Source organism: Cynoglossus semilaevis, chromosome 1 (genome assembly GCF_000523025.1).
Source record: "Cynoglossus semilaevis isolate Cse_v1.0 chromosome 1, Cse_v1.0, whole genome shotgun sequence".
Taxonomy (NCBI): domain Eukaryota; kingdom Metazoa; phylum Chordata; class Actinopteri; order Pleuronectiformes; family Cynoglossidae; genus Cynoglossus; species Cynoglossus semilaevis.
Genome location: NC_024307.1, coordinates 13,525,864 through 13,547,348, shown reverse-complemented (window position 1 = coordinate 13,547,348; position 21,485 = coordinate 13,525,864). Strand labels below are relative to the sequence as shown.

At 41.1% G+C, this 21,485-nt stretch overlaps 3 protein-coding genes across 3 annotated transcripts in view; 1 reads left to right on the top strand and 2 right to left on the bottom strand.

The window, feature by feature from the left end:
• otomp (otolith matrix protein) overlaps positions 1-6,146 on the bottom strand; it is a 9,032-nt gene extending 2,886 nt beyond the window's left edge. The window contains exons 1-8 of the mRNA XM_008311882.3: positions 5,434-6,146; positions 5,215-5,351; positions 4,996-5,098; positions 4,284-4,469; positions 3,595-3,769; positions 2,736-2,803; positions 1,027-1,211; positions 58-229 (exon numbers count right to left, since the gene is read on the bottom strand). Coding sequence (XP_008310104.1) covers positions 58-229; positions 1,027-1,211; positions 2,736-2,803; positions 3,595-3,769; positions 4,284-4,469; positions 4,996-5,098; positions 5,215-5,351; positions 5,434-5,524 — 1,117 coding nt within the window. The 5' untranslated portion in view covers positions 5,525-6,146. The remainder of the gene's footprint in view (positions 1-57; positions 230-1,026; positions 1,212-2,735; positions 2,804-3,594; positions 3,770-4,283; positions 4,470-4,995; positions 5,099-5,214; positions 5,352-5,433) is intronic.
• Positions 6,147-6,934: 788 nt separating this feature from the next.
• Positions 6,935-14,042, top strand: acvr1l (activin A receptor, type 1 like). The gene is made up of 10 exons (XM_008311905.3): positions 6,935-7,421; positions 8,800-8,887; positions 9,367-9,636; positions 9,740-9,954; positions 10,056-10,155; positions 10,972-11,118; positions 11,473-11,748; positions 12,310-12,507; positions 12,603-12,733; positions 13,350-14,042. The coding sequence occupies exons 2-10, from the start codon at positions 8,815-8,817 to the stop codon at positions 13,479-13,481; spliced, it is 1,542 nt and encodes a 513-aa protein (XP_008310127.1). The 5' UTR covers positions 6,935-7,421; positions 8,800-8,814; the 3' UTR covers positions 13,482-14,042.
• Positions 11,553-21,475, bottom strand: d2hgdh (D-2-hydroxyglutarate dehydrogenase). The gene is made up of 11 exons (XM_017036255.2): positions 21,321-21,475; positions 19,981-20,331; positions 19,841-19,898; positions 19,078-19,217; positions 18,786-18,979; positions 18,300-18,468; positions 18,070-18,210; positions 17,542-17,687; positions 17,301-17,466; positions 16,833-17,120; positions 11,553-11,690 (listed from the first exon to the last, which is right to left on the bottom strand). The coding sequence occupies exons 2-10, from the start codon at positions 20,306-20,308 to the stop codon at positions 16,858-16,860; spliced, it is 1,605 nt and encodes a 534-aa protein (XP_016891744.1). The 5' UTR covers positions 20,309-20,331; positions 21,321-21,475; the 3' UTR covers positions 11,553-11,690; positions 16,833-16,857.
• Positions 21,476-21,485: the final 10 nt, after the last annotated feature.

Here is a 21,485-nt window from a genome sequence, read left to right as displayed (position 1 = left end):
CGAAAACACACACAGAGCAGGTAAATACACTTCACACACACACACACACAAGCTCACCCTCACACTCGAAGGCCTGCAGCATGGTGGTGTATGTGGAGCCCAGCCAGGAGGTGTAGCTACCCAGCACCCTCTGCAGGTGGTGGGTGGCGTCGCTGAAGAGCAGATCAGTTCCGCCGTAGCCTGTTGAGTCGAACATCCGGAAGCCTTCAGTGGAGTTTCCAAACGCAGTCTGCAGGAGACAGAGGTGTGTGTGTGTGATGACACCGAATGTGGGGTGTGTGTGGGCGTACACGTGGTGTGCACATGTTCTCACGGTCATGTGAGGCCACGGAGTGTGTGGATCGGAAAATCTGCCAATTGTTTTGAACAAACTTTTTTGCTTCTTGAAAACGTGATTTTTTTTTTTTTCAGTATTGAAGCTAACATTGAACAACTGTTTTAGCTAACCTGAATCTTTTTATCTATTTGATCTACTTCTTGGCATTTTCTTAATTACATTCGTGATCATTTAGAGTTTTTTTTTATTTTTGTTCAACTCTTTGCAATTTTACAGATATTTTTTACTGATATTTCCGAATTTATGTCCAAATTTAAAAAGAAAACTTTTGTTTACATATCTTCAACTTTATCTCTTATTGTTTTATCTTTCAGCTCACCAACTATCTGATCAATATTTGTTTGCCTTGACAACATGCCCCACATGGCAAACAACATTAGACTTTTTCTGTAGACTTTTATTTTACAGGGACATTAAAAAAACTGCCACCTGAGTTTCAAGGACAAGTTGAAATATTCTATGGTGATCTGTCATTAGCATCTTGCTAACCCCTGCCCCCTGGTGTCATCACAGAGGGTATCAGTCATCCTGGCGTCTTCCACACACTAACAGTCATAAAGAGGGCAGGTAGACTGTGTTAGCAGATATCTCACTCCAGATCAATAACCCACACTCCATATGGGACAAATATTCACAGATACACTTGAGTCTCGCTACAGCTGTGAGACATACTGCCTTCTCCAGCCCACCTGTAAACGTTCCAGGAACTTCCAGACGCGACACTTGTCCTCCATTCTCACCACCACAGCATTGGCGGGGACAGCTGCCAGGTGGCAGCGTTTGTGCTCGTGCAGACCCGCCTCGGTACCATCTGGACATAGCAGCTTCAGGTCGTCTAGCTCCAAGTCCAGGGCCCAGGACTCCTGGTTCTTACCTTAGCAGGAGAGGAGTAGAGAGCGTGACATGTCGAAATGAACCAATGAGATAAAGGATAAACGAGTTAACACTAATTATAACAATGACATGATCACCGTCCAGCCCTGGCGTTTGGCCATCTTGTCCCAACTGTTGTAGTGTTGAGTCCAAAATCAGTTCAGTACAAGTCTAAGTCCTCTAAGTCATCAATTGTTTTAAGTGAAAGTCAGAGTCTAAGTTAAGACTTAGGACATTGTCTCAAGCTAGGTCTCTGCTGGTTTTTGACTTTTGGAGGTAAGTGGCTTAGCCAACGAAAACTCTCAAAGGCAGAACATACAAACTCCATACAGAATGTTAGTTAGTAAGTTAGGCTGTGGATTGAACCAGCGACCTTCATGCAGTAAGGCAAGAACATTAACCACTCTAGCACAAAATGCAGCACCTGATTTTAACATAGTTGTATTTTTTTCAATGTTGTTTAATTCTTAAGATACTTTATAAGTTATAGTTTAAAATAAAAAATTGACCCTAAATTCTTTAGCATCAAACAGCACTGACTGACTGCTCCCAGCTCTGACTCCAGACATTTCTGAACCATATGAGACACCCTGCCTGGTTGAACGGCTAAAGCTGGTTTCAGACTGCTCCTTCTCAGCAGGACCAGCAGACTCTGTGTAGCATGACTATGATAATGATCACCATTCATTCTGGATTTGGCCCACAGCTAAGGAGCAGATGCCACTGTGTGAGGTATCGGTGCTTTTCTGGCCAAAACATGTCCATACACACACATAAACACACATACACATACACAGACACAGACACACACACACACAAACGCAGTTCAGTCTCCTTCTACTTTTATCTCCTTTTTTTCTCCTTAATAGTTCGTTTTCCTTATTGCTTATCTATCCCTCCTTTTTTTCTCCTTAATTCTTAGTTCGTTTTCCTTATTGCTTATCTATAATTTACGAACAGACATAGATTAAACTCTGCATAAAAATCACCTTTTTTTCCTGGTTTCATCATATTATGAATTTTAACGGACGCTGTGACGCTGAGAAATATTGTCAAACACTGACACCGTGTGGTCAGCCGTTGACGAGCACACTAGCGCCGGTGACTTTTTCATCTTAACGTCTATCATTTGTACATTTTCAAAAGAAACAAACTTTAAACAACACCTATTAATGAGCGTTTTAAAACAATGAGAATTGTACTTTAACTGTACTCTAAATCAGACTGTTAGCATGTTTTCATCTGAAAACCGCCTCCAGCTCATATTGACAGATTCTTTTTTATTTACCTCATGCCAGAGTTACCTAACCTTTTCTAACCAAACCCGTAATTTCTTCTCCCTTTGTCATTATTTTCGTTGTTTTTGTTTACATTTAGCTTATTGTCAAGAAAGAATATGGAATTATTCCTTGTTTTCACTAACAGACTCCTGTTGCTAAAGGCGTGCTAACTTGCTAACTAAGACTCCTGGAAGTTTCATACCAAAAAAACTTAAGATCATCTTAAGAATTTGTCAAACACTGACCGTCCACGTTGTCAAAGACTGTGGTGTGTTTGACGAAGGCCACGTCTCCCAGGTTTTCAGCCACACACCTGTGGAAAAAAATAAACACACACAGAGAGATGGGTTTCATTTAGAATGACTTCAGAATTTAAATAAATAAACCAGCAGTATGTTAGCAGAGTTGACTCTCTGTGCTGCTATTATAGAGCGTGAAGAAAATGAGCTCTTATTTCCCTCTTTTACACATTAAGGATTAAACCTAAGGCTAGTTTACTGCACGGTTATATGGATGTGAACTACTGTGAGTCAGCTGTGTGTAATTATTACAGGCAGGAAAGAAGTCAAATTGCCGTTAAAGGCACTCGAAGCTCAGAGGAAATGACCACTGGACGTGTTAACAGCTTCTGTGAAAGTACATAATCTGTTCCACTGCTCTATAGGACTTCAACACTTCTTATTGGATTCATAACGGCTAATGCTTGTTCAGTACTTTATTACAAAAAGGACCAGAGTCTGGCCTGGGGACCAATTGTGGCTCTCAAACAGGTTTGAATAACTTCAAAATCTTCCCTGACTTTTATATAATTGGTCTACATTTCTGTTTCTTTTAGCAGGTCACTGGCAAATTATTAGTTATCTCTAGGAGGTTATTTTTTGCCTTTTGCCAGTTTCTATGCTAACATTTAACATTTCCTTTAAGATGTCATTCAGCTTAATTGTTATTTAACTGCTCTTTGGTTAACTTTAAGTGACTCACTACCACCCTTTAAGATGTCATTCAGCTTAATTGTTAATATTTAAGTTTTTCTTGATTTATATATATATATATACAGTATATGTCCAACAGCTTTAAAAGAACAGCGTTCTTGTGTCGTTGTACCTAAGCGCTCCAGACTCTCCGTAGTGTCTCTCTCTGCGGTTGCTGGCACAGATATGCCGGTCGTTCTCGTCTCCGATGCAGGCCTCACACAGATTTCTGGGGTTCATGCCTCTGGGGTCATGCTGGGCGTCCTTGACCCCTGGCACACAGCTGTAACCAAAAAAGTTTCCCACAGCTAGGGGACAATTAAGGAGAGTAAATCAGGAAACAAGACAGAATAAGAAGGGCTTTCTACTGACTTTTCATTTTTATCAAACTTTTTATCAGACTTTTTCCCTTGTTCTACTGATCATTCTCCCTTGCTTTACTTCTCATGTACATGTACATTTGTTAATTCTTTTATTTGATCATTTCAGGGATAATTTGACATTTCTTTATAATTTCTCTCTCAGGATCTTCCAGTCCAATGAATGTGACTTCTTCTTATATAACACTAACCTCTTTCATTCTTTCTTTCCCACAAATGCACTTTTGAGTCTCACATTCACAGAGAGCGATGCACTGTTCTGTAACCGACTCCTGCTTATCTCCTCTTTCCTCTGCTCCCCTTTTACCCTTCGCCTCCTTCGTTCCACCTTACTGCTCCTCCTCCTTCTCAAACCTCTCATATACCATCTACACAAAGACTTACACATCACTTCAACACACACCACTTTTTTTCCCTGAATCTTTGTGGAACTCTGTCTTACCTCTGGGGAAGTTACACTGCTCCCCTACGCTGATCTGGGAGGTGTTGACCAGGTAGCCGATAGGAACGGTCCAGCCCACGGTGGTCCTCATACCAGGATGACAGGAGCTGCGTTCATGCATCTCCAGCAGGGAGAGGTCTGCAGACGAGCTCCGAGCCATCGCCACCACGTAGTAGCTAATTCCATCTGATAAAATGAACAGGTGAAGTCCATCAGGAATTGTTACAGCATAATCAGATACAATAATATCCAAATAAATAATATAAAAAGATTTTATTTACTATTTGTGCACAGTGTGACGGAATGCTAACTGCATGCTAACATTTCAGTGTTTTTCCCCTGTTAAAGGGACAAGTGCAATTAAAGATTTAGAATTTAATAGAATTTATTTAGATTTAGAAAAATAAAAAGTTAACAAGACAATTAGTGAAAACTTTAAGCTGTGTTTATATAAACCTAAACTTTCATTTAGTCATCTATCTTTAGGTTGTAAAACTTTTGATTAGCATTTAGCAATTTTGCTTCTTTGCTAAGTATTTTGGTGTCAACAATTTCTCAGCAATGTTGAAATAACGTTAACCTGTATTTGTACATGTTTGACTGACTTTAAAAAAATAGCTTTTTACATTTTATGGTTTAGCTTTGCTCGCTAACTTTTAGCTTAGTGACAACAATTTACATTGCTGTTCTGAGTAATGCTCTTTTTGCTAACCAACTCCGTTGTGTGATTCGCCTGCAGCCAGCTCCAGTCCGTGACAGAATCCAGCGGCGTAAATGTCATCTGCAAACATGGAGGCTGCATCTGCTGTTCCATTCTGAGGGGAAACACGTAAATAAACGTCAATATCAAAGAAGGCTGACTGATCTCTGCAACTGATGATACAGACGCTCTACTTCTCTGCCATTATTTATTATTACGTTTTTTCTTTACCTTGATTTTGTCCATACAGTCTCTGGTGTCCAGGCCACGAACACATTGCAAAGTCCCTCTAATATTCAGAGCTGTGGCATTTCCAGCCAAGTCCAGACACTTTTGCTCTTCAGCGTCAGACAACACACACCAGGTGACTGTGAACCACAGCTTACATTAGTTCATGGTTGAATTCAGGGCTGTATCAGTAAATATATCAACAAATATCAAACATCTCACCTGTTGTTTTTTGACCTGGGATACTGCTGACGGACAGGAGCTGAAGAAGAAGGAGTAAAGAGACCAAGATCCTGGAGTCTGGATGCTCCATGTTGACTCTGGAAAATCCTATTTAGTACAAAATAAGAGATGAACAACTTGATGTCATTGAAAAAAGTCACTAGGCTTCCTCCTCCCTCTCTTATAACCTGGTCCTGAGACTCAGAGAGAGAGAGAGAGAGAGGGAGAGAGAAAGAGAGAGGGAGAGAGAGAGAGAGAGACACGTGGGGGGTGAGGCAGGTGGGCTGGACATGGAAAGAAGAAAACATCACATTATTCCCCAGTCCCCTCCTCAGAAGATAATCCTTACCTCCATCTCATCTCATGATAACTGTATTGCATTTCCCTCTCTAATTATCCACTGAGACTTATCCCCAGTGGAGAGGACGGTGTTGGGCACACGGAGGCTCGGATCACTCCAGGTCACCTGGCACAGAGTGTCAACCTGTGGTCTTTAATTAAAAAAAGCTGTGGACAATGTGTCTCTGTCCTGGAGCCACGATGGTGGAGCACAGATACTGGCCCAGTCCTGGTCCCAATCACCTGAGACTGAAGGCCCAGGTTGAGGCAGAATAAACAGCACAGGCTTTTGTTCACGGCCACAGGAGCCAGTGGATGGAAAACACATCGGCCACTGGATACACTTCTCTCTTTCTTCACACACACTCTAAAGTACACCGTCACACACTCTAAAGACTCTAAAGTACACCGTCACACAGTACACCGTCACACGCTCTAAAGTACACCGTCACACGCTCAGGGCCATTTACAGTATCTGTAGCAAGAATTAAATTAACCAGTCCCCTCATGCCCCCTTTTAGTTGTTGTTTTTCTCCAAACTTTTGGACCACACCTCCCATTTTTGGAGACAATCATAAAAAGTCACAAATCGCTTTGGAGTCTCCCATGCTTCGAGTTCCTAGTTTGTACTTTGTAGTTCATGCCTTGTCTGGTTTATGCCTTGTTCCTGGCCTTGTACACCTGAAAACAGACTCTCTAGTACTGCATTTGGGTCCTGCATGCTTCCTGCCATGTCTACACGTGACACTATGTCCATTTTTGTGGTTAAAATAAAAAAAAATTAAATTAAATTCAAAGTAAATACTAATAATTTCCTGAAAAAGTCTTCAAAAATTAAAGTTTCTCAAAAATGCACTCATTTGCCTTAACCCTCCTGTCGTGTTCACCCCACACCCCTTACTTCCCGGTCAATTTTAACCAGCCTGTTTAAACTGCTTTTAAACTAACACAAAAACCATCAGTCACCACCAAATATTTATTTAACACCCTTTAGTTGTGAAGTAGTGGTTAACATGAACAACTGCATTCAAAATACAAAGACGCACTGAAAAAGTATAACAAAATTAATGTAATGTGGAAACCAGAGACGAAACACGTCAACATGTGTGTGTGTGTGATAAATCTTGTGATAAATCTTTTTCTCTTCTCTCTCTTGATGGTGTGGGGAAGTGGGTTGTCTCTCTCTGGTTGGGATGTAAAAAAGGGTGCACGGTCAAAACAGTTTGGGAACCGCTATTCTAGACTGTTATAAGTAATAAAACATCACTGAATATGTATATTCTATTTTCTAACAAATTATTTTTTAACATTCGTGTGTTTTGTATAATTTAACATAATGTTACGGTGTACAGGAGAAATAGAAATGCGTTATTCTTGCTCTCTCGTTACAGAAGTAATGTCAATGGTGTTGTGTAAAATTCAGTCTTCGTGCCAGATGACTCTGCGCCCCACAATGCACCGGGTGGTTATGTTTTGGGTGATGTCACGCGTATGAAAACGCGAGTTGCTGCCAGTGAGTGGGCAGGGCTGTGGTCTTACTGTCTGCCACTGATATTCTTGTATTTACACCAATAACGATATATTGACCGAATGAAACGGATTCTGAAGCACTACATGATGAGTTAGAGACAAGTTCGCAGCTGTGCCAGGTAAGTGGTTGTTATTTTATTTGTTAATTCTGAAGTTTAAGGCAGCTGTCTCGCTACGCTGCCGGGTTGCGCTTTGTTGCAGCACTGTTAGCTGTTAGCTCGCACGGCTAACTGGCGGTGGTCGTCTGAGTGAGTGGCGCCACTGAGGCGCCTGGAGACGGTCAATAAAACCTCCTGTTGATGGCCTGTTAGCCGCAGCCGACAGCCGCACACAGGGTACGTTTGTGGTTTCTATCACGGTGCTGCGGATAACTGCGCGTTTGAGGCCATTCCAGTAAAACCAGAAACTTAATATCTCTTGCCCTTATACCTGTATACACACATATATAATGCATATTATGAATATGTACTGTATATACTTCATATGTTATTAACGGTTAATCAATAGGCGTCACATAGAAGATGGTCATTCAGTTGGTCGGCAACGCATGTAACAAAATTAACAGTAGAAGCAAATAGTAATACAAGTTAGATTGCTGTGTTGACAGTAACAACGCAATATGATACACACAAACACAGATTTATCACGTCTATACTATCTATTACAGTTACGAGTCAATAAAACATTAACAATTTTAAGTTAAACTAACTAATTTTAGTTAAACACAAACTAAGTCAATTGGACAGATTTAAATTATTTACCTTGATTGGTAAGTTTTCAGATAAATAAGTGGGACAATTTGATCATTTCTTACTGTTGAACCGGTGAAAATGTTCCACTAGATACAGTATGTGCTCAGTTCAGAGTCGTTTTCTATAGATTCTATAGATAGAGAGGAAAGGCAATGGAATTTAATTGGGAGAACAAATATGATTAAACACTGGGTGGGTATAGACAAAGACATCTTCCAGAGGGAGGCTTGTCTTCTTGGTTACACCCATCAACCATATTTTCTCTCAGAATGTGAGCAGGATTTATATAAATAGCCATTGAGTTCTATAGAAAAAGACCTGAAACTGCACACTGAAACCTGTGGGAATAATGTCCAAATACCCTTATTGACACGCTGGTGTCACTGGTTCACTCCTATTCAGGAGTCGGGCCTGGGTCTCCACCCTTCAAAAGATTTTCAGTAAGTCATTAGAAATAATTATTAGCATTGTTAAAATCCTGTGAAGTTCTTTAACAATAAAATAAAAGTAGTCATTTGAAATTGTATTTGAAATATCTTAAACATTTGAGAATTAATTGTGCATATACTGTAACATGAATCTTGATCACTGATCACTGTTGGAACATTATGGGCTAAATGAATTTTTCATCTTCTTAGACGAAGATGAGTCCAAACTATAGAAGGATTGTGATAACAATCTTAACAGTGTTGAACTCGTATGAAAGCTTACCAACTGTTCTTCGTTTTTCCTTCTCTTCCTACAGTCAGTGCACTGAAACATGGGTGGTTGTAGCCTTCATGTCCTCCTGCTGCTCCTGCTGCTGGCCCTGCAGACATCAGCCGAGGGCTCAGGTAGACTGCTCAGTATATTCAGACATTTTTTTGGACAACATAAAGGATAAATCCTGTCATTTTAAACTGATAACTTCAGGTTCAGTTTTATGAAAACGCAGCCTAAATGTGCGAGCGAACTCCAATGGTGGATTTTCATCCCATGGTTTTCTCTGTTTCTAATCTCTGAATGTTGTTTTGCAGTTCACATTAATGCTATAGCATTAAAAAATGAGCAACATTTGGGTGAAAACAATAGGGTGTGATTCTTCTGTTGACAAGTAGTCAGTGGTGATAGCCCTCTTGCTCTGAGAATGTCCTTTTTTTTGCTAATACGTGTTTAGTTGCACTTCACCAGATGGACTCGTCCTCACTTGTTTGTGTTGTTGGAGAGAAAGTTGGTGCGAACCTCTCGTTTGGCTCCCTGCCACTTCTATAAATCCTGTGTTTGTGTGAAACAGCAGGAGCGCATAATGAAACCGGTATCTCCTGCTCCACAGATGGACAGTTGGTGTGTCTGTGTCACAGCCGAACATGCCCGCAGGTCACACGCTGCCAGGGAACGCAGTGCTTCTCCTCCGTCAAAGTGGACGGCGGTGGCAGTGGAGAAGAAGGGGTGGAGTTTGAGCACGGCTGCCTCAACGGTCTGGAGAAAACCCAGTTACACTGCTCCACTGCTCCGTCCTCCCGTCAGGCGATCATCTGCTGCTCGGAGAACATGTGCAACAGCAACGTCAGCGGATACTCTCTCATGTCGCTGCTTCCCTCAGGTAGGTGGATCAGAGGGGACAGATGGAGTGGCTGTGGTCTGTAGCCAGACAGAAATTCATCTTTTTGTTCCTCTTTTCTACCCCGTGCCTTCGTCCTCTGAAGATGAGCCAGAAGGTGAGCCAGTACGGTACCGTGTTGAGACCTTGGCTCTCTTCGTGCTCGGCCCAGTGGTGGTTCTGGCTCTGCTGTCTGTCGTATCCGTGCTGGCCTGCAGGAGGCTCCATCACGGCCGTCTGCAGCGGCTGCAGGAATTCGACACCGAGCAGGGAGCCATAGACGGGCTCATCTCTTCCAACGTGGGCGACAGCACTTTAGCAGTAAGAGACACCGCTTCACCTTCCTCACTGGAGCATAAACAAAAAAATCTGCCAAATTTCATGTTATTTCCTGCCGTGCTCATTCCTGTGTCCGTCTTTAGGACCTGTTGTCCCACTCGTGTACGTCCGGGAGTGGCTCCGGTCTGCCATTCCTGGTCCAGAGAACTGTGGCCCGGCAGATCAGTCTGGTGGAGTGTGTAGGTAAGTTTCTAACGGCAGTGTTCAGTTATCAAGCAAATTGACAGAGAAAAGAAAAACAAGGATCGTCTCTGTAGTCCTCATCTTTATCCTGTTTCTCTCTGTTCAGAGTGTTGTTGTTTTTTTTAGATTACTGTAAGTCATCCAATAAATGATTATTTTTGTCCTGAATTCTGCTTTTCTCTAATTCCAGTTAATTTAATTTCTCACAGACTGAAATGTCACTTTGTTCTGGACTTCTGTGCAGTTGACTGTCTTGTTAACATAAAATGCATTGTGACGTTCACAGACACTTTACAGTTTAAATGCCAGTATGTGGGTCAGATGCTGTGGGATCCTGTTTGGTGCGACAGTTCACTGCAGTACAGTACAGACTGAACTAGTTTGAAATTGGCCACAGTTTGTTTCCTGCTGTGTTTCTGCCACTGATGTAGAAACATCTGATCTACGTCCAGGAAAGAAGAAAAAAAAAACACTCCACCCAGATTACTAATATGATCTGAAAACATATACAGACACATACCAGAAAAGTCCATTATATACATATTTATATAATTATTAATGGGTTCATTAAAAAATAATATTTACTGAGTCTTTGGGACCCACATAGGCTGCCACAAGAGGCACCATTGAGTATGTGTTTCCTCTGCATGTAAGGCAGGTGTGATGGGTAACTGCTACACTATGGAACCACGTGTAAAAACTCAACTTAACGTCAACTGAGTGATTTTCTCAATATGCCGTTTGAATTTTTTATTTAAAAAAATCAGAATGATATTTGTTCTCACTTTCTTTACTGCTTTCTTCTTTTGTTCCCAGGAAAGGGAAGGTATGGAGAGGTGTGGCGGGGACAGTGGCAGGGAGAGAACGTCGCTGTGAAGATTTTCTCCTCCAGAGATGAGAAGTCCTGGTTCAGAGAGACAGAGATCTACAACACTGTGCTGCTAAGACATGAAAATATACTGGGTGAGTCCAAAATTAAAAAGTGATCAGTAAATAATATAAATAACAGTCGAATGTGAATTAAAGTAACACGTAAATACTTGTTTTTGTCTATATAAGACAATCTCTTGTCTTTTATTACAATACTTCCTGTGTTAAGTAGCAGGATTTTCTCATTTGTTCTGTTCACCACTTTTGTTCTGAGCACAAATACTAACAAACCCAACGTGTTATTAAAAATCAGCAGTTGAATTTAATAACAACAATAAAATAAACACCCTGTGACAGACGTGACTGACATGCAGCGTCCCGTGCTTTTTTATATCATGTTGATTCTCTGACATGCAGCGTGCTTTTTTATATCATGTTGATTCTCAGGTTTCATGGCGTCTGACATGACATCCCGAAACTCCAGCACCCAGCTGTGGCTCATCACCCACTACCACGAGAACGGATCACTTTATGACTACTTGCAACGAGTCGCCGTGGAAACAACAGAGGGTCTGGCGATGGCGGCGTCGATAGCGTGCGGCCTCGTTCACCTGCACACGGAGATCTTCGGCACCGAGGGGAAACCGGCCATCGCACACCGAGACCTGAAGAGCAAAAACATCCTGGTCACAAAGGAGCTGCGCTGCTGCATCGCAGATCTGGGTCAGTCAAAAGTCTTTCTACTGATATGACGTCAAATAATCAATACTCTGTATCAATACACTCTTGAGTGTAAAGTGGCAGCAAAGACACATTGTTATGGGTCAATTTGTGGTAAAAAAAAGAAAAATTAAGTTCTATTAAAGTGTTGTATTACACATTACTGGATAAAAAAAAAATTAAAATTGATGATCAATCAAAGGTTAGCCACAAAAAAGTCATTTAGCCAGCGTACAGCTAATAATAGGATACATTAACTTAGAAAATGGCTAGAGTGTTATTGAAGCAAAGAAACTGCTAAAGGCAAGCTATTTTTTTAAAAAGCAATATTTGGTAAATTGTTTTTAAAATGTCAGATCAATAAAAAAAGAAAATAATTCTAATTAAGGATTAGTCTTTACCATGACAGCAAATGATGTCATTTATAACATACTAAAGATCACTGTCAGGGAATACATCTGATAAACAGCATTAGTAAAATCTTTTTTGTAGCCCTGTCATTTAAATTAGAACACTGCATCATGGGATCATTATTGTGTATTTATTCCTCATTCTGTCTCACAGGGCTGGCTGTAACCCACTCCCAGAGCGACAATCTGTTGGACGTGGGCAACAACCCAAAGGTTGGCACCAAGCGCTACATGGCTAGTGAAGTTCTGGACGAGACCATTCAGACAGACTGCTTCGATGCCTACAAGAGAGTGGACATCTGGGCCTTCGGACTGGTGCTGTGGGAGATCGCACGACGCACCTACAGCAACGGTGACTGTTGTGTTTGTGTTCAGTCTTCACTTTGGTCAGCTGTTTGCTTTGTTTGTGCCATATTTATCTTGTTTTTATCCCTCTTCTCTGTGCAGGTATTGTTGAGGATTACAAACCCCCGTTTTATGATCAGGTGCCAAACGACCCGAGCTTCGAAGACATGAGGAAGGTGGTGTGTGTGGAGCAGCAGAGGCCGTTTATTCCTAATCGCTGGTTTTCTGATCCTGTGAGTGTTTTTTATTTCTTAGTAAAATATCTTTTAACAAACCTCGATCCAACTGTGGTGAACCAACTCCTCTTAGTTCAGTCTTCAGTCCTCCTGTCTGCTGCTAATATACAGCTGCGTCATGTCTCCTATCTGCAGCACACTCTGCTGCTGGGGGTTTAAAGAATTGCAGTACTTTAAACTAGACACTAGGGGATTTTTTCTTTTTTTGGAGAGATTTCGTTGTTCATTTGAAACACTAGTATTTAGTTCTTACCACCTGAATTTTCTTTAGTTACAATTACCATCAAGTCTTAGTTAATGACAATCATTTGCCCAAATAAAAACCGATCTCTGTTCCACTGTGACTTTATCCAATTCTGCAATCACATTACATGTTTCTCTGGGGCCCAGTAAAAATGAATGCTGATGTTGGAGAAGCTGATTATGAAGTTATTAAACAATCCATCAGCTGGAAGTGCAAAATTAAAAATAATAATTAAAAAAACAAAGGAGACTGTGGTCTGTCCTAATACGTCAGGTCAAAACTGCTGTAGTCTGATTGTCTTTGTCACTGTAAGTGGATCACAGTTTGACTCTCTCTCTCTCTCTCTGTCTGTGGTGGTCTCTCTGACAGACTCTCTCTGCCCTGGTTAAGTTGATGAAGGAGTGTTGGTACCAGAATCCTTCAGCCAGGCTGACAGCTCTGCGCATTAAGAAGACTCTGGATAAGATCCACCTCTCTCTGGAGAAGGGTAAAGAGTCATGAGAGCAGCTCCTGAGGCAGCAGCCCGGTGTCAGGGGCGGGGGTCGGTTCAGGAGAAGGGCTTCGCAATTATTATAAAGGACCATCAGCAGAACAGGCCGAGGACACGAGTCCCAGTGTCATCCAGCTCCGGTCGCCGTGCGGCGTCGGTCACCTTCCTCTGACATCGTATCCGTCTGTCTGACTGATTCAAAGTCCACACATATTTATCTGAGCAGGTGGTTTTCACCAGACGACACAAACCTGTGGCTGCTGTGTTCACACAGATGTGATCTGGACTGTTACACAGAGTCAACATCATGGACTGTTGATGGTACTTCTCCATCCCAATACCTTGGCATGGGCAAGGTCAGTATTCATGGTGATTTTGGCTACACCTCATGAACAGAAATACAAAGTGACCAGTAACAAGCTGCGACATGTTAATGATTAGTAAATCAGTCCCTTATTATCCTTCATTAAAAAAGAAAAATCAATCTGGCTCTTTGCATAGGCCACATGGGCGGTGGCCTACTGCACCATCTGCTGGAGGGGTAATGCTGTAACGCCTCAGGAAAAAAAAAACACAATGAGGGGGTCATTGGGGGCGCCCGACTATAATCAATACTATGACACCGTATTTGCTGGAGCTGAATATGAAACAACTAATTATAATAACAGCAGCAGGTTAGTAGTTAGTTTTTAATCTTAACATATAGGTGTTGCCATAATTGATAAATGTCACAGTTTCACAAACTTGTAGTAACGCTTCCTTCCTTCTAGTCAGTGGTCAACATAGTGAAATCAACAGTCCTGTTTTCACACTAGATGAAACCCTGACCTGTTCCTCTGACCCCAAACCCCAGGGTTCAGGGTCAGAGGAACAAACAACAAATGAACTTGTAGATCAGAAAACAAACTTGAATTATATTATACACTATTGTATGGTGTATAATTCAATACTACTACTGCCAGGAATGACGTATTTTAACAGCAGTAAAAGAGGTCATTCTTCTAAGAGGCTTCTGGTGTTTGTGATAAATATCAAAGTGGAACTGTTGGTGGTTGATACGACGATGACCTTTATCACACATTCATCATCGTCAGTCCTGACTGAGACAGTCTGTTCCACACGTCCGTCTGCTGAACATCAGCATTTACAGCAGAACTGAGAGTTGAGCAACGTCTTCATCTGTTCTCCAGTCTGTCCACTGTCAACTCACTTGACTTGTACAGCGTCACTGTTGTGCTTCCTCCAGGCCTCCGTCAGTCTTAACGGGATCCGTCAGTGGATGGTTTACACTGTAGAACTGTAGCTAGAGAACAAGTCGACACCACTGTGCTACAGATTAGCTTAAAGCTAACAAAGCTGTGTCTGAATCACCACAACAGGGGCTGATATTTTGCTAAAAGTCAACTTTGAACTAATCTTTTACCACATGGCAGATGGGTTGAAAAATAATCTTATAATAAACTTAACTCATCTGAAGTCATACACAGCTGACAGTATAGTAACTATATATTGATAGTAACTCTAGGGGGTGCTAATGAGAGCTCATACTGCAGGAACGGTATGATGGTCAATTGAAGCGATTTTGAAACCATGATTTTTTTTCAGTGTCTGAACTAGAAACCGGTCCAGGCCTGTCCACGCTTTAATTCAACGCTGCTCCAAATCTGGTCCACGACCCATAGAGTCTATAATACTGGTCCTCAGCCACTGCTGTCTGAGGCAGTGAAACTGTGTCACTCAGAGACTACTGAGACAGAGACTCCTTTATCAATATTTGACCTGCTTTATCAGCACACACACAAACAGTACAGACCACTACTTCACAATACATTCACTACAAACAGGAAGTGGAGCCAATGGATGAGACAATGTTGTTGTTTTTTTACTTTTTAAATGTATTATGATATTTATATATTAAAGCTGTACTGCTAGACACTACTGAGGACACATAAGACTGGTGTGGTGTGAAACAGACTGGATACACACACACACGAACACTGTATACCTACAATGTCATTAAAACCAAAGTTGGTTGTGTGGATGTTAGCTAAGGACGGGACAAACACTGGATGTTAGCTAAGGACAGGACAAACACTACATGCTGTATAATAACTGGTGGTTCTTGGATTAAGGAAAATGTCAGACTATAGGAATAATTACGTATCTTATAATAAGAATTTAAACAAACTTTTACTCTGTGTCTGGTGAACTTGTGTAAACTCACTGTGGCTGATTTAAAAAGATTAACTGTAGAAAGAATGAAGAAAGACCTGCTGTGGGTGGCGCTGTTTTTCTCTTCTCTATGGGAGGAACCGCAGTGTCCTACTGTAGAGGGCTGGGCTTCCATTTGCTCCTCATCATCTCCCATCATGCCACACTGTACCAGCTGGTTGTCGGATGTATGGAGAACTCTGGTTGTTATTTAGCTGGATTTGACAAACTGCTGCCTTTTCCAAGTGTGTTGTTAAAAAACAAATGTGTTTCACAAATGCTGGGTCTCTTCTGAAATGTTGCTTTGTTTTTTTATATATAAATGTAATAAAACAATTACTGCAATCCCGCTTATCTATAAACTGGTTTGGATGTGATTTTGTGAAAATTAGGAAGGAAATGTAGGTAGTTTTAACAACAGCTGCTGGATTTAACAATTCAAATTCAAAGATATTTTATTAGAGATGTATTGCTAGAAATGTAGCTGCTGGATTTAACAATTCAAATTTAAAGATATTTTATTAGAGATGTATTGCTACACAAAAGTAGCACTGTCGGTCGCTATCTCAAAGATCTGTTGGCTTTGAATCAAGTACCATTGCATTTATTTATCACTCTATTATCACATGGATTTGTATGTAAAGAGAGAAACTTAAATTCAAATTCACTTTAATGTTAGACAATTTCTTTTCAATATCTGCCTTTTTCCATTTGCTTAGTATTTCTCTGCATCTCACGCCACATCTAGGTTTGAATTCAACCACCAGAGGGCGCACTTCAACCAAAACACAGTGGGAGTTCTCAAAAGGTCAGAAATTGCTACTTAAAAACATTTATATTCCTGCCAGCAGTGCCGTGGCTGCAGTTAAACATTTTAAATGTGTCAAACGCCCTCCTGTGGACATTAATGACATTGACCACAGATTATTGAAGACACATTTCCACATGACACATGCAAATCCTGTGATACTGGATGTGTCCTACTGACACCTCAGTGTTTGGCCAACTATAATGAAAGCAGGCCCACAGCGCCACACCTAGGTTAATATCCAGAACATCTGTTAGAAACGTAGTAGTTTGGTCAGTTGGTCGTAGTGAGCTGTCGTACCAATGTGATGTAGCGTGCTAGCTGTGGACTGAACTTCACTTACCCGTGAGCTGTGACTCATCTGTGGGTCATCTGACATCGTCTGGTAGGGTCTTGTACGGGTTCAGAATGCCTTTGGGATCCAGCATGGCCTTGATGTCCCCCATGAGGGCCACAGCTGGACGGCCTTTACTGTAGTAGATGCAGTTCCTCTTCTTCAGCCCCAGTCCGTGCTCAGCACTGATGCTGCCCTGACGCTGGGCCGTCCACTCGTAGACAAAAGGCTCGATGGAGGCGAGGAGAGCGGGGTCTTTGGCTGGTGAAGTGACGTTTAAGTGGACGTTTCCATCCCCTGTGGAGGGAAAGACAAGGTGAAGAGGTTGTGGGTTGAAGTCTGTGATTTGAAGAAGAACATCTGCATGGCTTTAAGTTAGCCTTCTTGGGGAGGGGGGGGGGGTCTGCATTATTTGGAATGATTAGCTCGTTAAGCTACTTGACTTGTCCTTATTCTACACTTCAGTCTGCGTCTCACCGACGTGTCCATATCCCACCACGCTCTTGGCCTGGGTCCCCAGGTGTGACCTCATGTCTGTGACCAGCTGGTAGATCTGCTCAACAGGAAGTGAGATGTCGTACTTGTAGGTGAAGCCCTCGTGGGTCAGAGCCTCAGTGACACGTTCACGCATGGACCACAGGGTCTGAAGACATTGGACAGAGAAGATGTTGTTGACTTATTCCCATGTGTCTCCTGTGTCCTCAGTTCTCCCACTCACCTTCATTTTCGCGTCCTCAGTTGCCACAGTTCCATCGGCGACCAGCGATGATGTCATCGCTTTCTCCAAAAAGTTGTGCAATTTTTCTTCGTCGTGTGTCGAGTCCGACCCCGAGGTTTCAATGACGATGTAAAATGGACAATCTGGACGGTGGGGAAGTGGACCACATGGTTATATTTTCACTGATTACTGGAGTTGTCCAATTACAGTTTTTACTCTACAAGTATAAATGAGTATGAAAGTATAAATAACACTAAGATTTAAATACAGAAAAATAATAACATAAAAAGGTTGAACAAAATCTAACTTTGTGTACATCTAACACTCAGCCTACTGACCAGAAAGTGAGCAGAGCTTTTCTATCATTAATGCATTTCTATGAATTTGAAGCTTGTTTTGCCAGTACACAGTACACAGTGTTTCATGTCAGTAGTACTTCCAGATACCTTTATAGACACGGGTGATCTGATAAAGACCAGCTGATTTACTGATATGCTGTGTGTGTGTGTGTGAGTATCGACCCAATCGAGATAGGATTGGCTAATTTCAGGTGTGTGTTCAGCAGCCTCATACATTCACTGTCCAGGAACTCAAAAGCTGAGAGGATTTCTCCCAGCATGCCTTTGCAGAGCTGAAACGTCTGCAGGAGCTTCTGGAAGCTCTCACAGCCTGAGAAACAAAACAGAACCAGAGTCTGATTACCACGTTAACGTTGGCAGTGTTGCACTCAGGTTTGGGATGTAAGGAGAAATTCAGACCCAGGAAAACCACGTTGACAGATTTGGGTTTTGGAGGACAAAGGATGGACACTGCTGTGATGACGCCCAGCGTTCCCTCTGAGCCAATAAACAGCTGTTTGAGGTCGTAGCCTGTGTTGTCTTTCCTCAGCTTGTTCAGACAGTCCAGCACACGCCCATCTGCCAACACCTGCACATCACACACACACACAGTTGGTTTCAGTCTAATTGGGGTATTCATTTACTAAATATGTCCAAACTCTGGCCCCTGGGACAGATCAGGGTACTTAGGCTTTTTTTAATCAACTTTTAGCAATCTTACTATTAGATATCTCTAAGCTAAATATTCTTTATTTTCTTTCTTTATCCTTTGACCTATTTCTATTAATGTTTTTTTAAACATTTCAACCTCTGGGCAAACCTTTGGATTTTTTCAATTTTAGATAAAAATAATTTTTTGAGGCTTTTTCAAGCTAATGTTTCAAGGTTATCTCCCCCTTTACTCACCACCTCCAGACCCAGAACAGTTCCTCGTAAGGAGCCGTATCTCAGCAGCCGCAGTCCACCAGCATTAGTGGCAATATTTCCTCCAATTTGGCAGCTTCCTTTAGAACCCAGATCCAGAGGCATGATGAAGTCTCTTTCCTCCAGATACAGAGACAAGTTCTCCAGGACACAGCCTGCCTGGCAGCTCAGAATACCTGGAAATATAGGTTACGTTCATAATAAAGTTAAAATGTATCATTCAAAAGGACCTTCATTTACCTGTAGCAGGAAAAACATTCACGTGGATCCTTACCAGAGACGCTGTCAAAGCCAAGGATTTTATTCATCTGAGCAGTAGAGAGAATAATCTCATCATAGACTGGAACGCTCCCCCCCACCAGCCCAGTGTTGCCACCTTGAGGGGTAATGGCCAAGTTGCGACTGTAACAATAACTACAAAAAGGACAACATGTAAACACAAATCTGATATTTTTTAACAAAGTTCAAGCGTTATGATGAAAAAAATAAATAAAACAAGATATGATCCAGCAGAGGGTGCTCTAGTAACAGCTATTTAATTTTTAAGAAAAAGAAGAGTAAAAGAAGAATAGCCTTTGTTGCACATGATCTGCAATCCTCTAATTACAATCCCAACTCTCTTACCACTAGGCCATTTTTGCTGTTAGCAAGAAAGTACAAAATCTGTGTAACAAATAAATATAATGTTAAAAACATATTTTAAGATTAAAAGTTACAATAATTCAAAAGGAAGCTCTTTTACAGTACTGCTTTTAGCCAACTGTTAATCCCTTTGTGCCAGTTTATGATGGTAATAAAACAGAAGCTAATATGTTGTTTTTAGGGTTAGTAATAATTTTAGCTTCAAAGCATTAAAAATGAAAATTTAGAAGTCAGATGTTTCTACAAAGCTCAAAATGTGGGATTTTCTACTATAATTTTTTATCAATGCCTTTTTGCCTGTGCAAGATTAACACTACCATAGTATATAGCTCAACAACAGGGGGAAAAAATATATATTTCTGAATTCCGACTTTATCATGTAATTTATTCTTTACCTAAGAATCTGAGAGACTTCCTCTGTCGTTTCAGGTCTCAACAACACCTCACTAGATCCTGCAGAACAGACATACTTTTAAAAATATGAAAGTTATAATGGAACTCTAATAAAATAAGACAAATAATTCTCTGCCGTCACCTTTCACCGATTTTAGCCAGTCAACATTACTGGACTCCAGCAGATCTGGGTCAGTGACCGTCCTTCCTGGTAGGACCTTCTTGAAAAAGGCCAAATCATCCTGAGTCAATCTGGAGAAAGACAGCCTCTGTGGAGCTGCAGAAGGAGACACCTTCTGTCCATCATTCCCAGCATGCACCTGATGCCTGTGGCTGCAGGACAGAAAACGACTGCAGAGGTTCACAGACAAGGTTGTGGGTCTGGCTGTCAAAGAGATGGAGCTGAAACGGCTCAGATATCTGAGTGTTGACCTCAGTCGTGAAGTTCGTAGGATATGAATCCCAGCCATCTCTCAAGGAAGTGAATGTGGAGCTGATGATGAAAGAAAAAGACGATAAAGAAAAGGTTGTTATTTTTAATTAGATAGTCTATTAAAAACAAATCCAAACTTGGTAGAACATTTGAATATTTTAGATTTAGAAGTAATTACAGGACGTCTAATAATCAACCATTAGTGATTGGTTGGACTCAAGGACTCAAGAAGAGTCCTTAAAACCTTTGAAACAGCAGTTGGGTGTGGACTCACAATTACCTCCTTCACATTTGTAAGATTGCATTTTAACTATAAGCATATGTTGGTCTGGAACACTTACTAGTTCAACAAGTCCATCTGGTAATAATGTTGTCAGCACATGTCATTCTCCTGCTGCACATTGTAGTTATTCATTTTAACATTTGCTTTAAAAACACCACATTTCCAGCCAACACACAGTCAGCTTTTAGACTATTATATTGTAAATTTGTCAATTACTTCTTTACATTTTACCCTGACATTATCGTCTTGTTCCGTTGTCACGTGACCGCAAGTTTTCTACAATTATAACTTTCTGATTACATAAAGGTTATATATATAAAAGTCATTCTGTTATCAATGTTTTGACTTTATATGCTATTTTTAAAAAGACAACAAGTTAAAGAGAGTTAAGGGGAACAAGTATATAATTTATATGTTCCTAACCATTCACCAATGTGAATTAAATATTTAGTTTGATGTAGTTTATATTTAATTTTACTCTGTTTCTCTACTCTGTTTACTCTGTTTCCTTGGCTGTCACAAAATGCTATTATTCTACACTACATAAAGGACATTACAACATGTTGTATTTACCTGGTCACTAGATAAAGGACATTACAACATGTTGTATTTATTAACGTAACATTTAATATTAAAGTATTTCAATTAGTTTTCGAAAAAGAAAACCCTTTAATGAAAACACTTGCTTTGCTTACAAAGACCTTTCAGCTGTGACAAAAATTAGCCTAGCTGTGTTAGCGCACTACAGTCTGAAACTGACACTTACCATTTACGTGTGTTTAGCAAGAAATGTCCGCATGGTTTTGTGACATAACTCGGCGTGAAGACGGTCACAGAGTCCAGGACAGGTGAGGTTCTTCCAAGAGTCACACTGTTGTTATGGTATTTACCCGGAAGTCGGCACCATGACTGCGGGGTAAAAGTTCGTGAT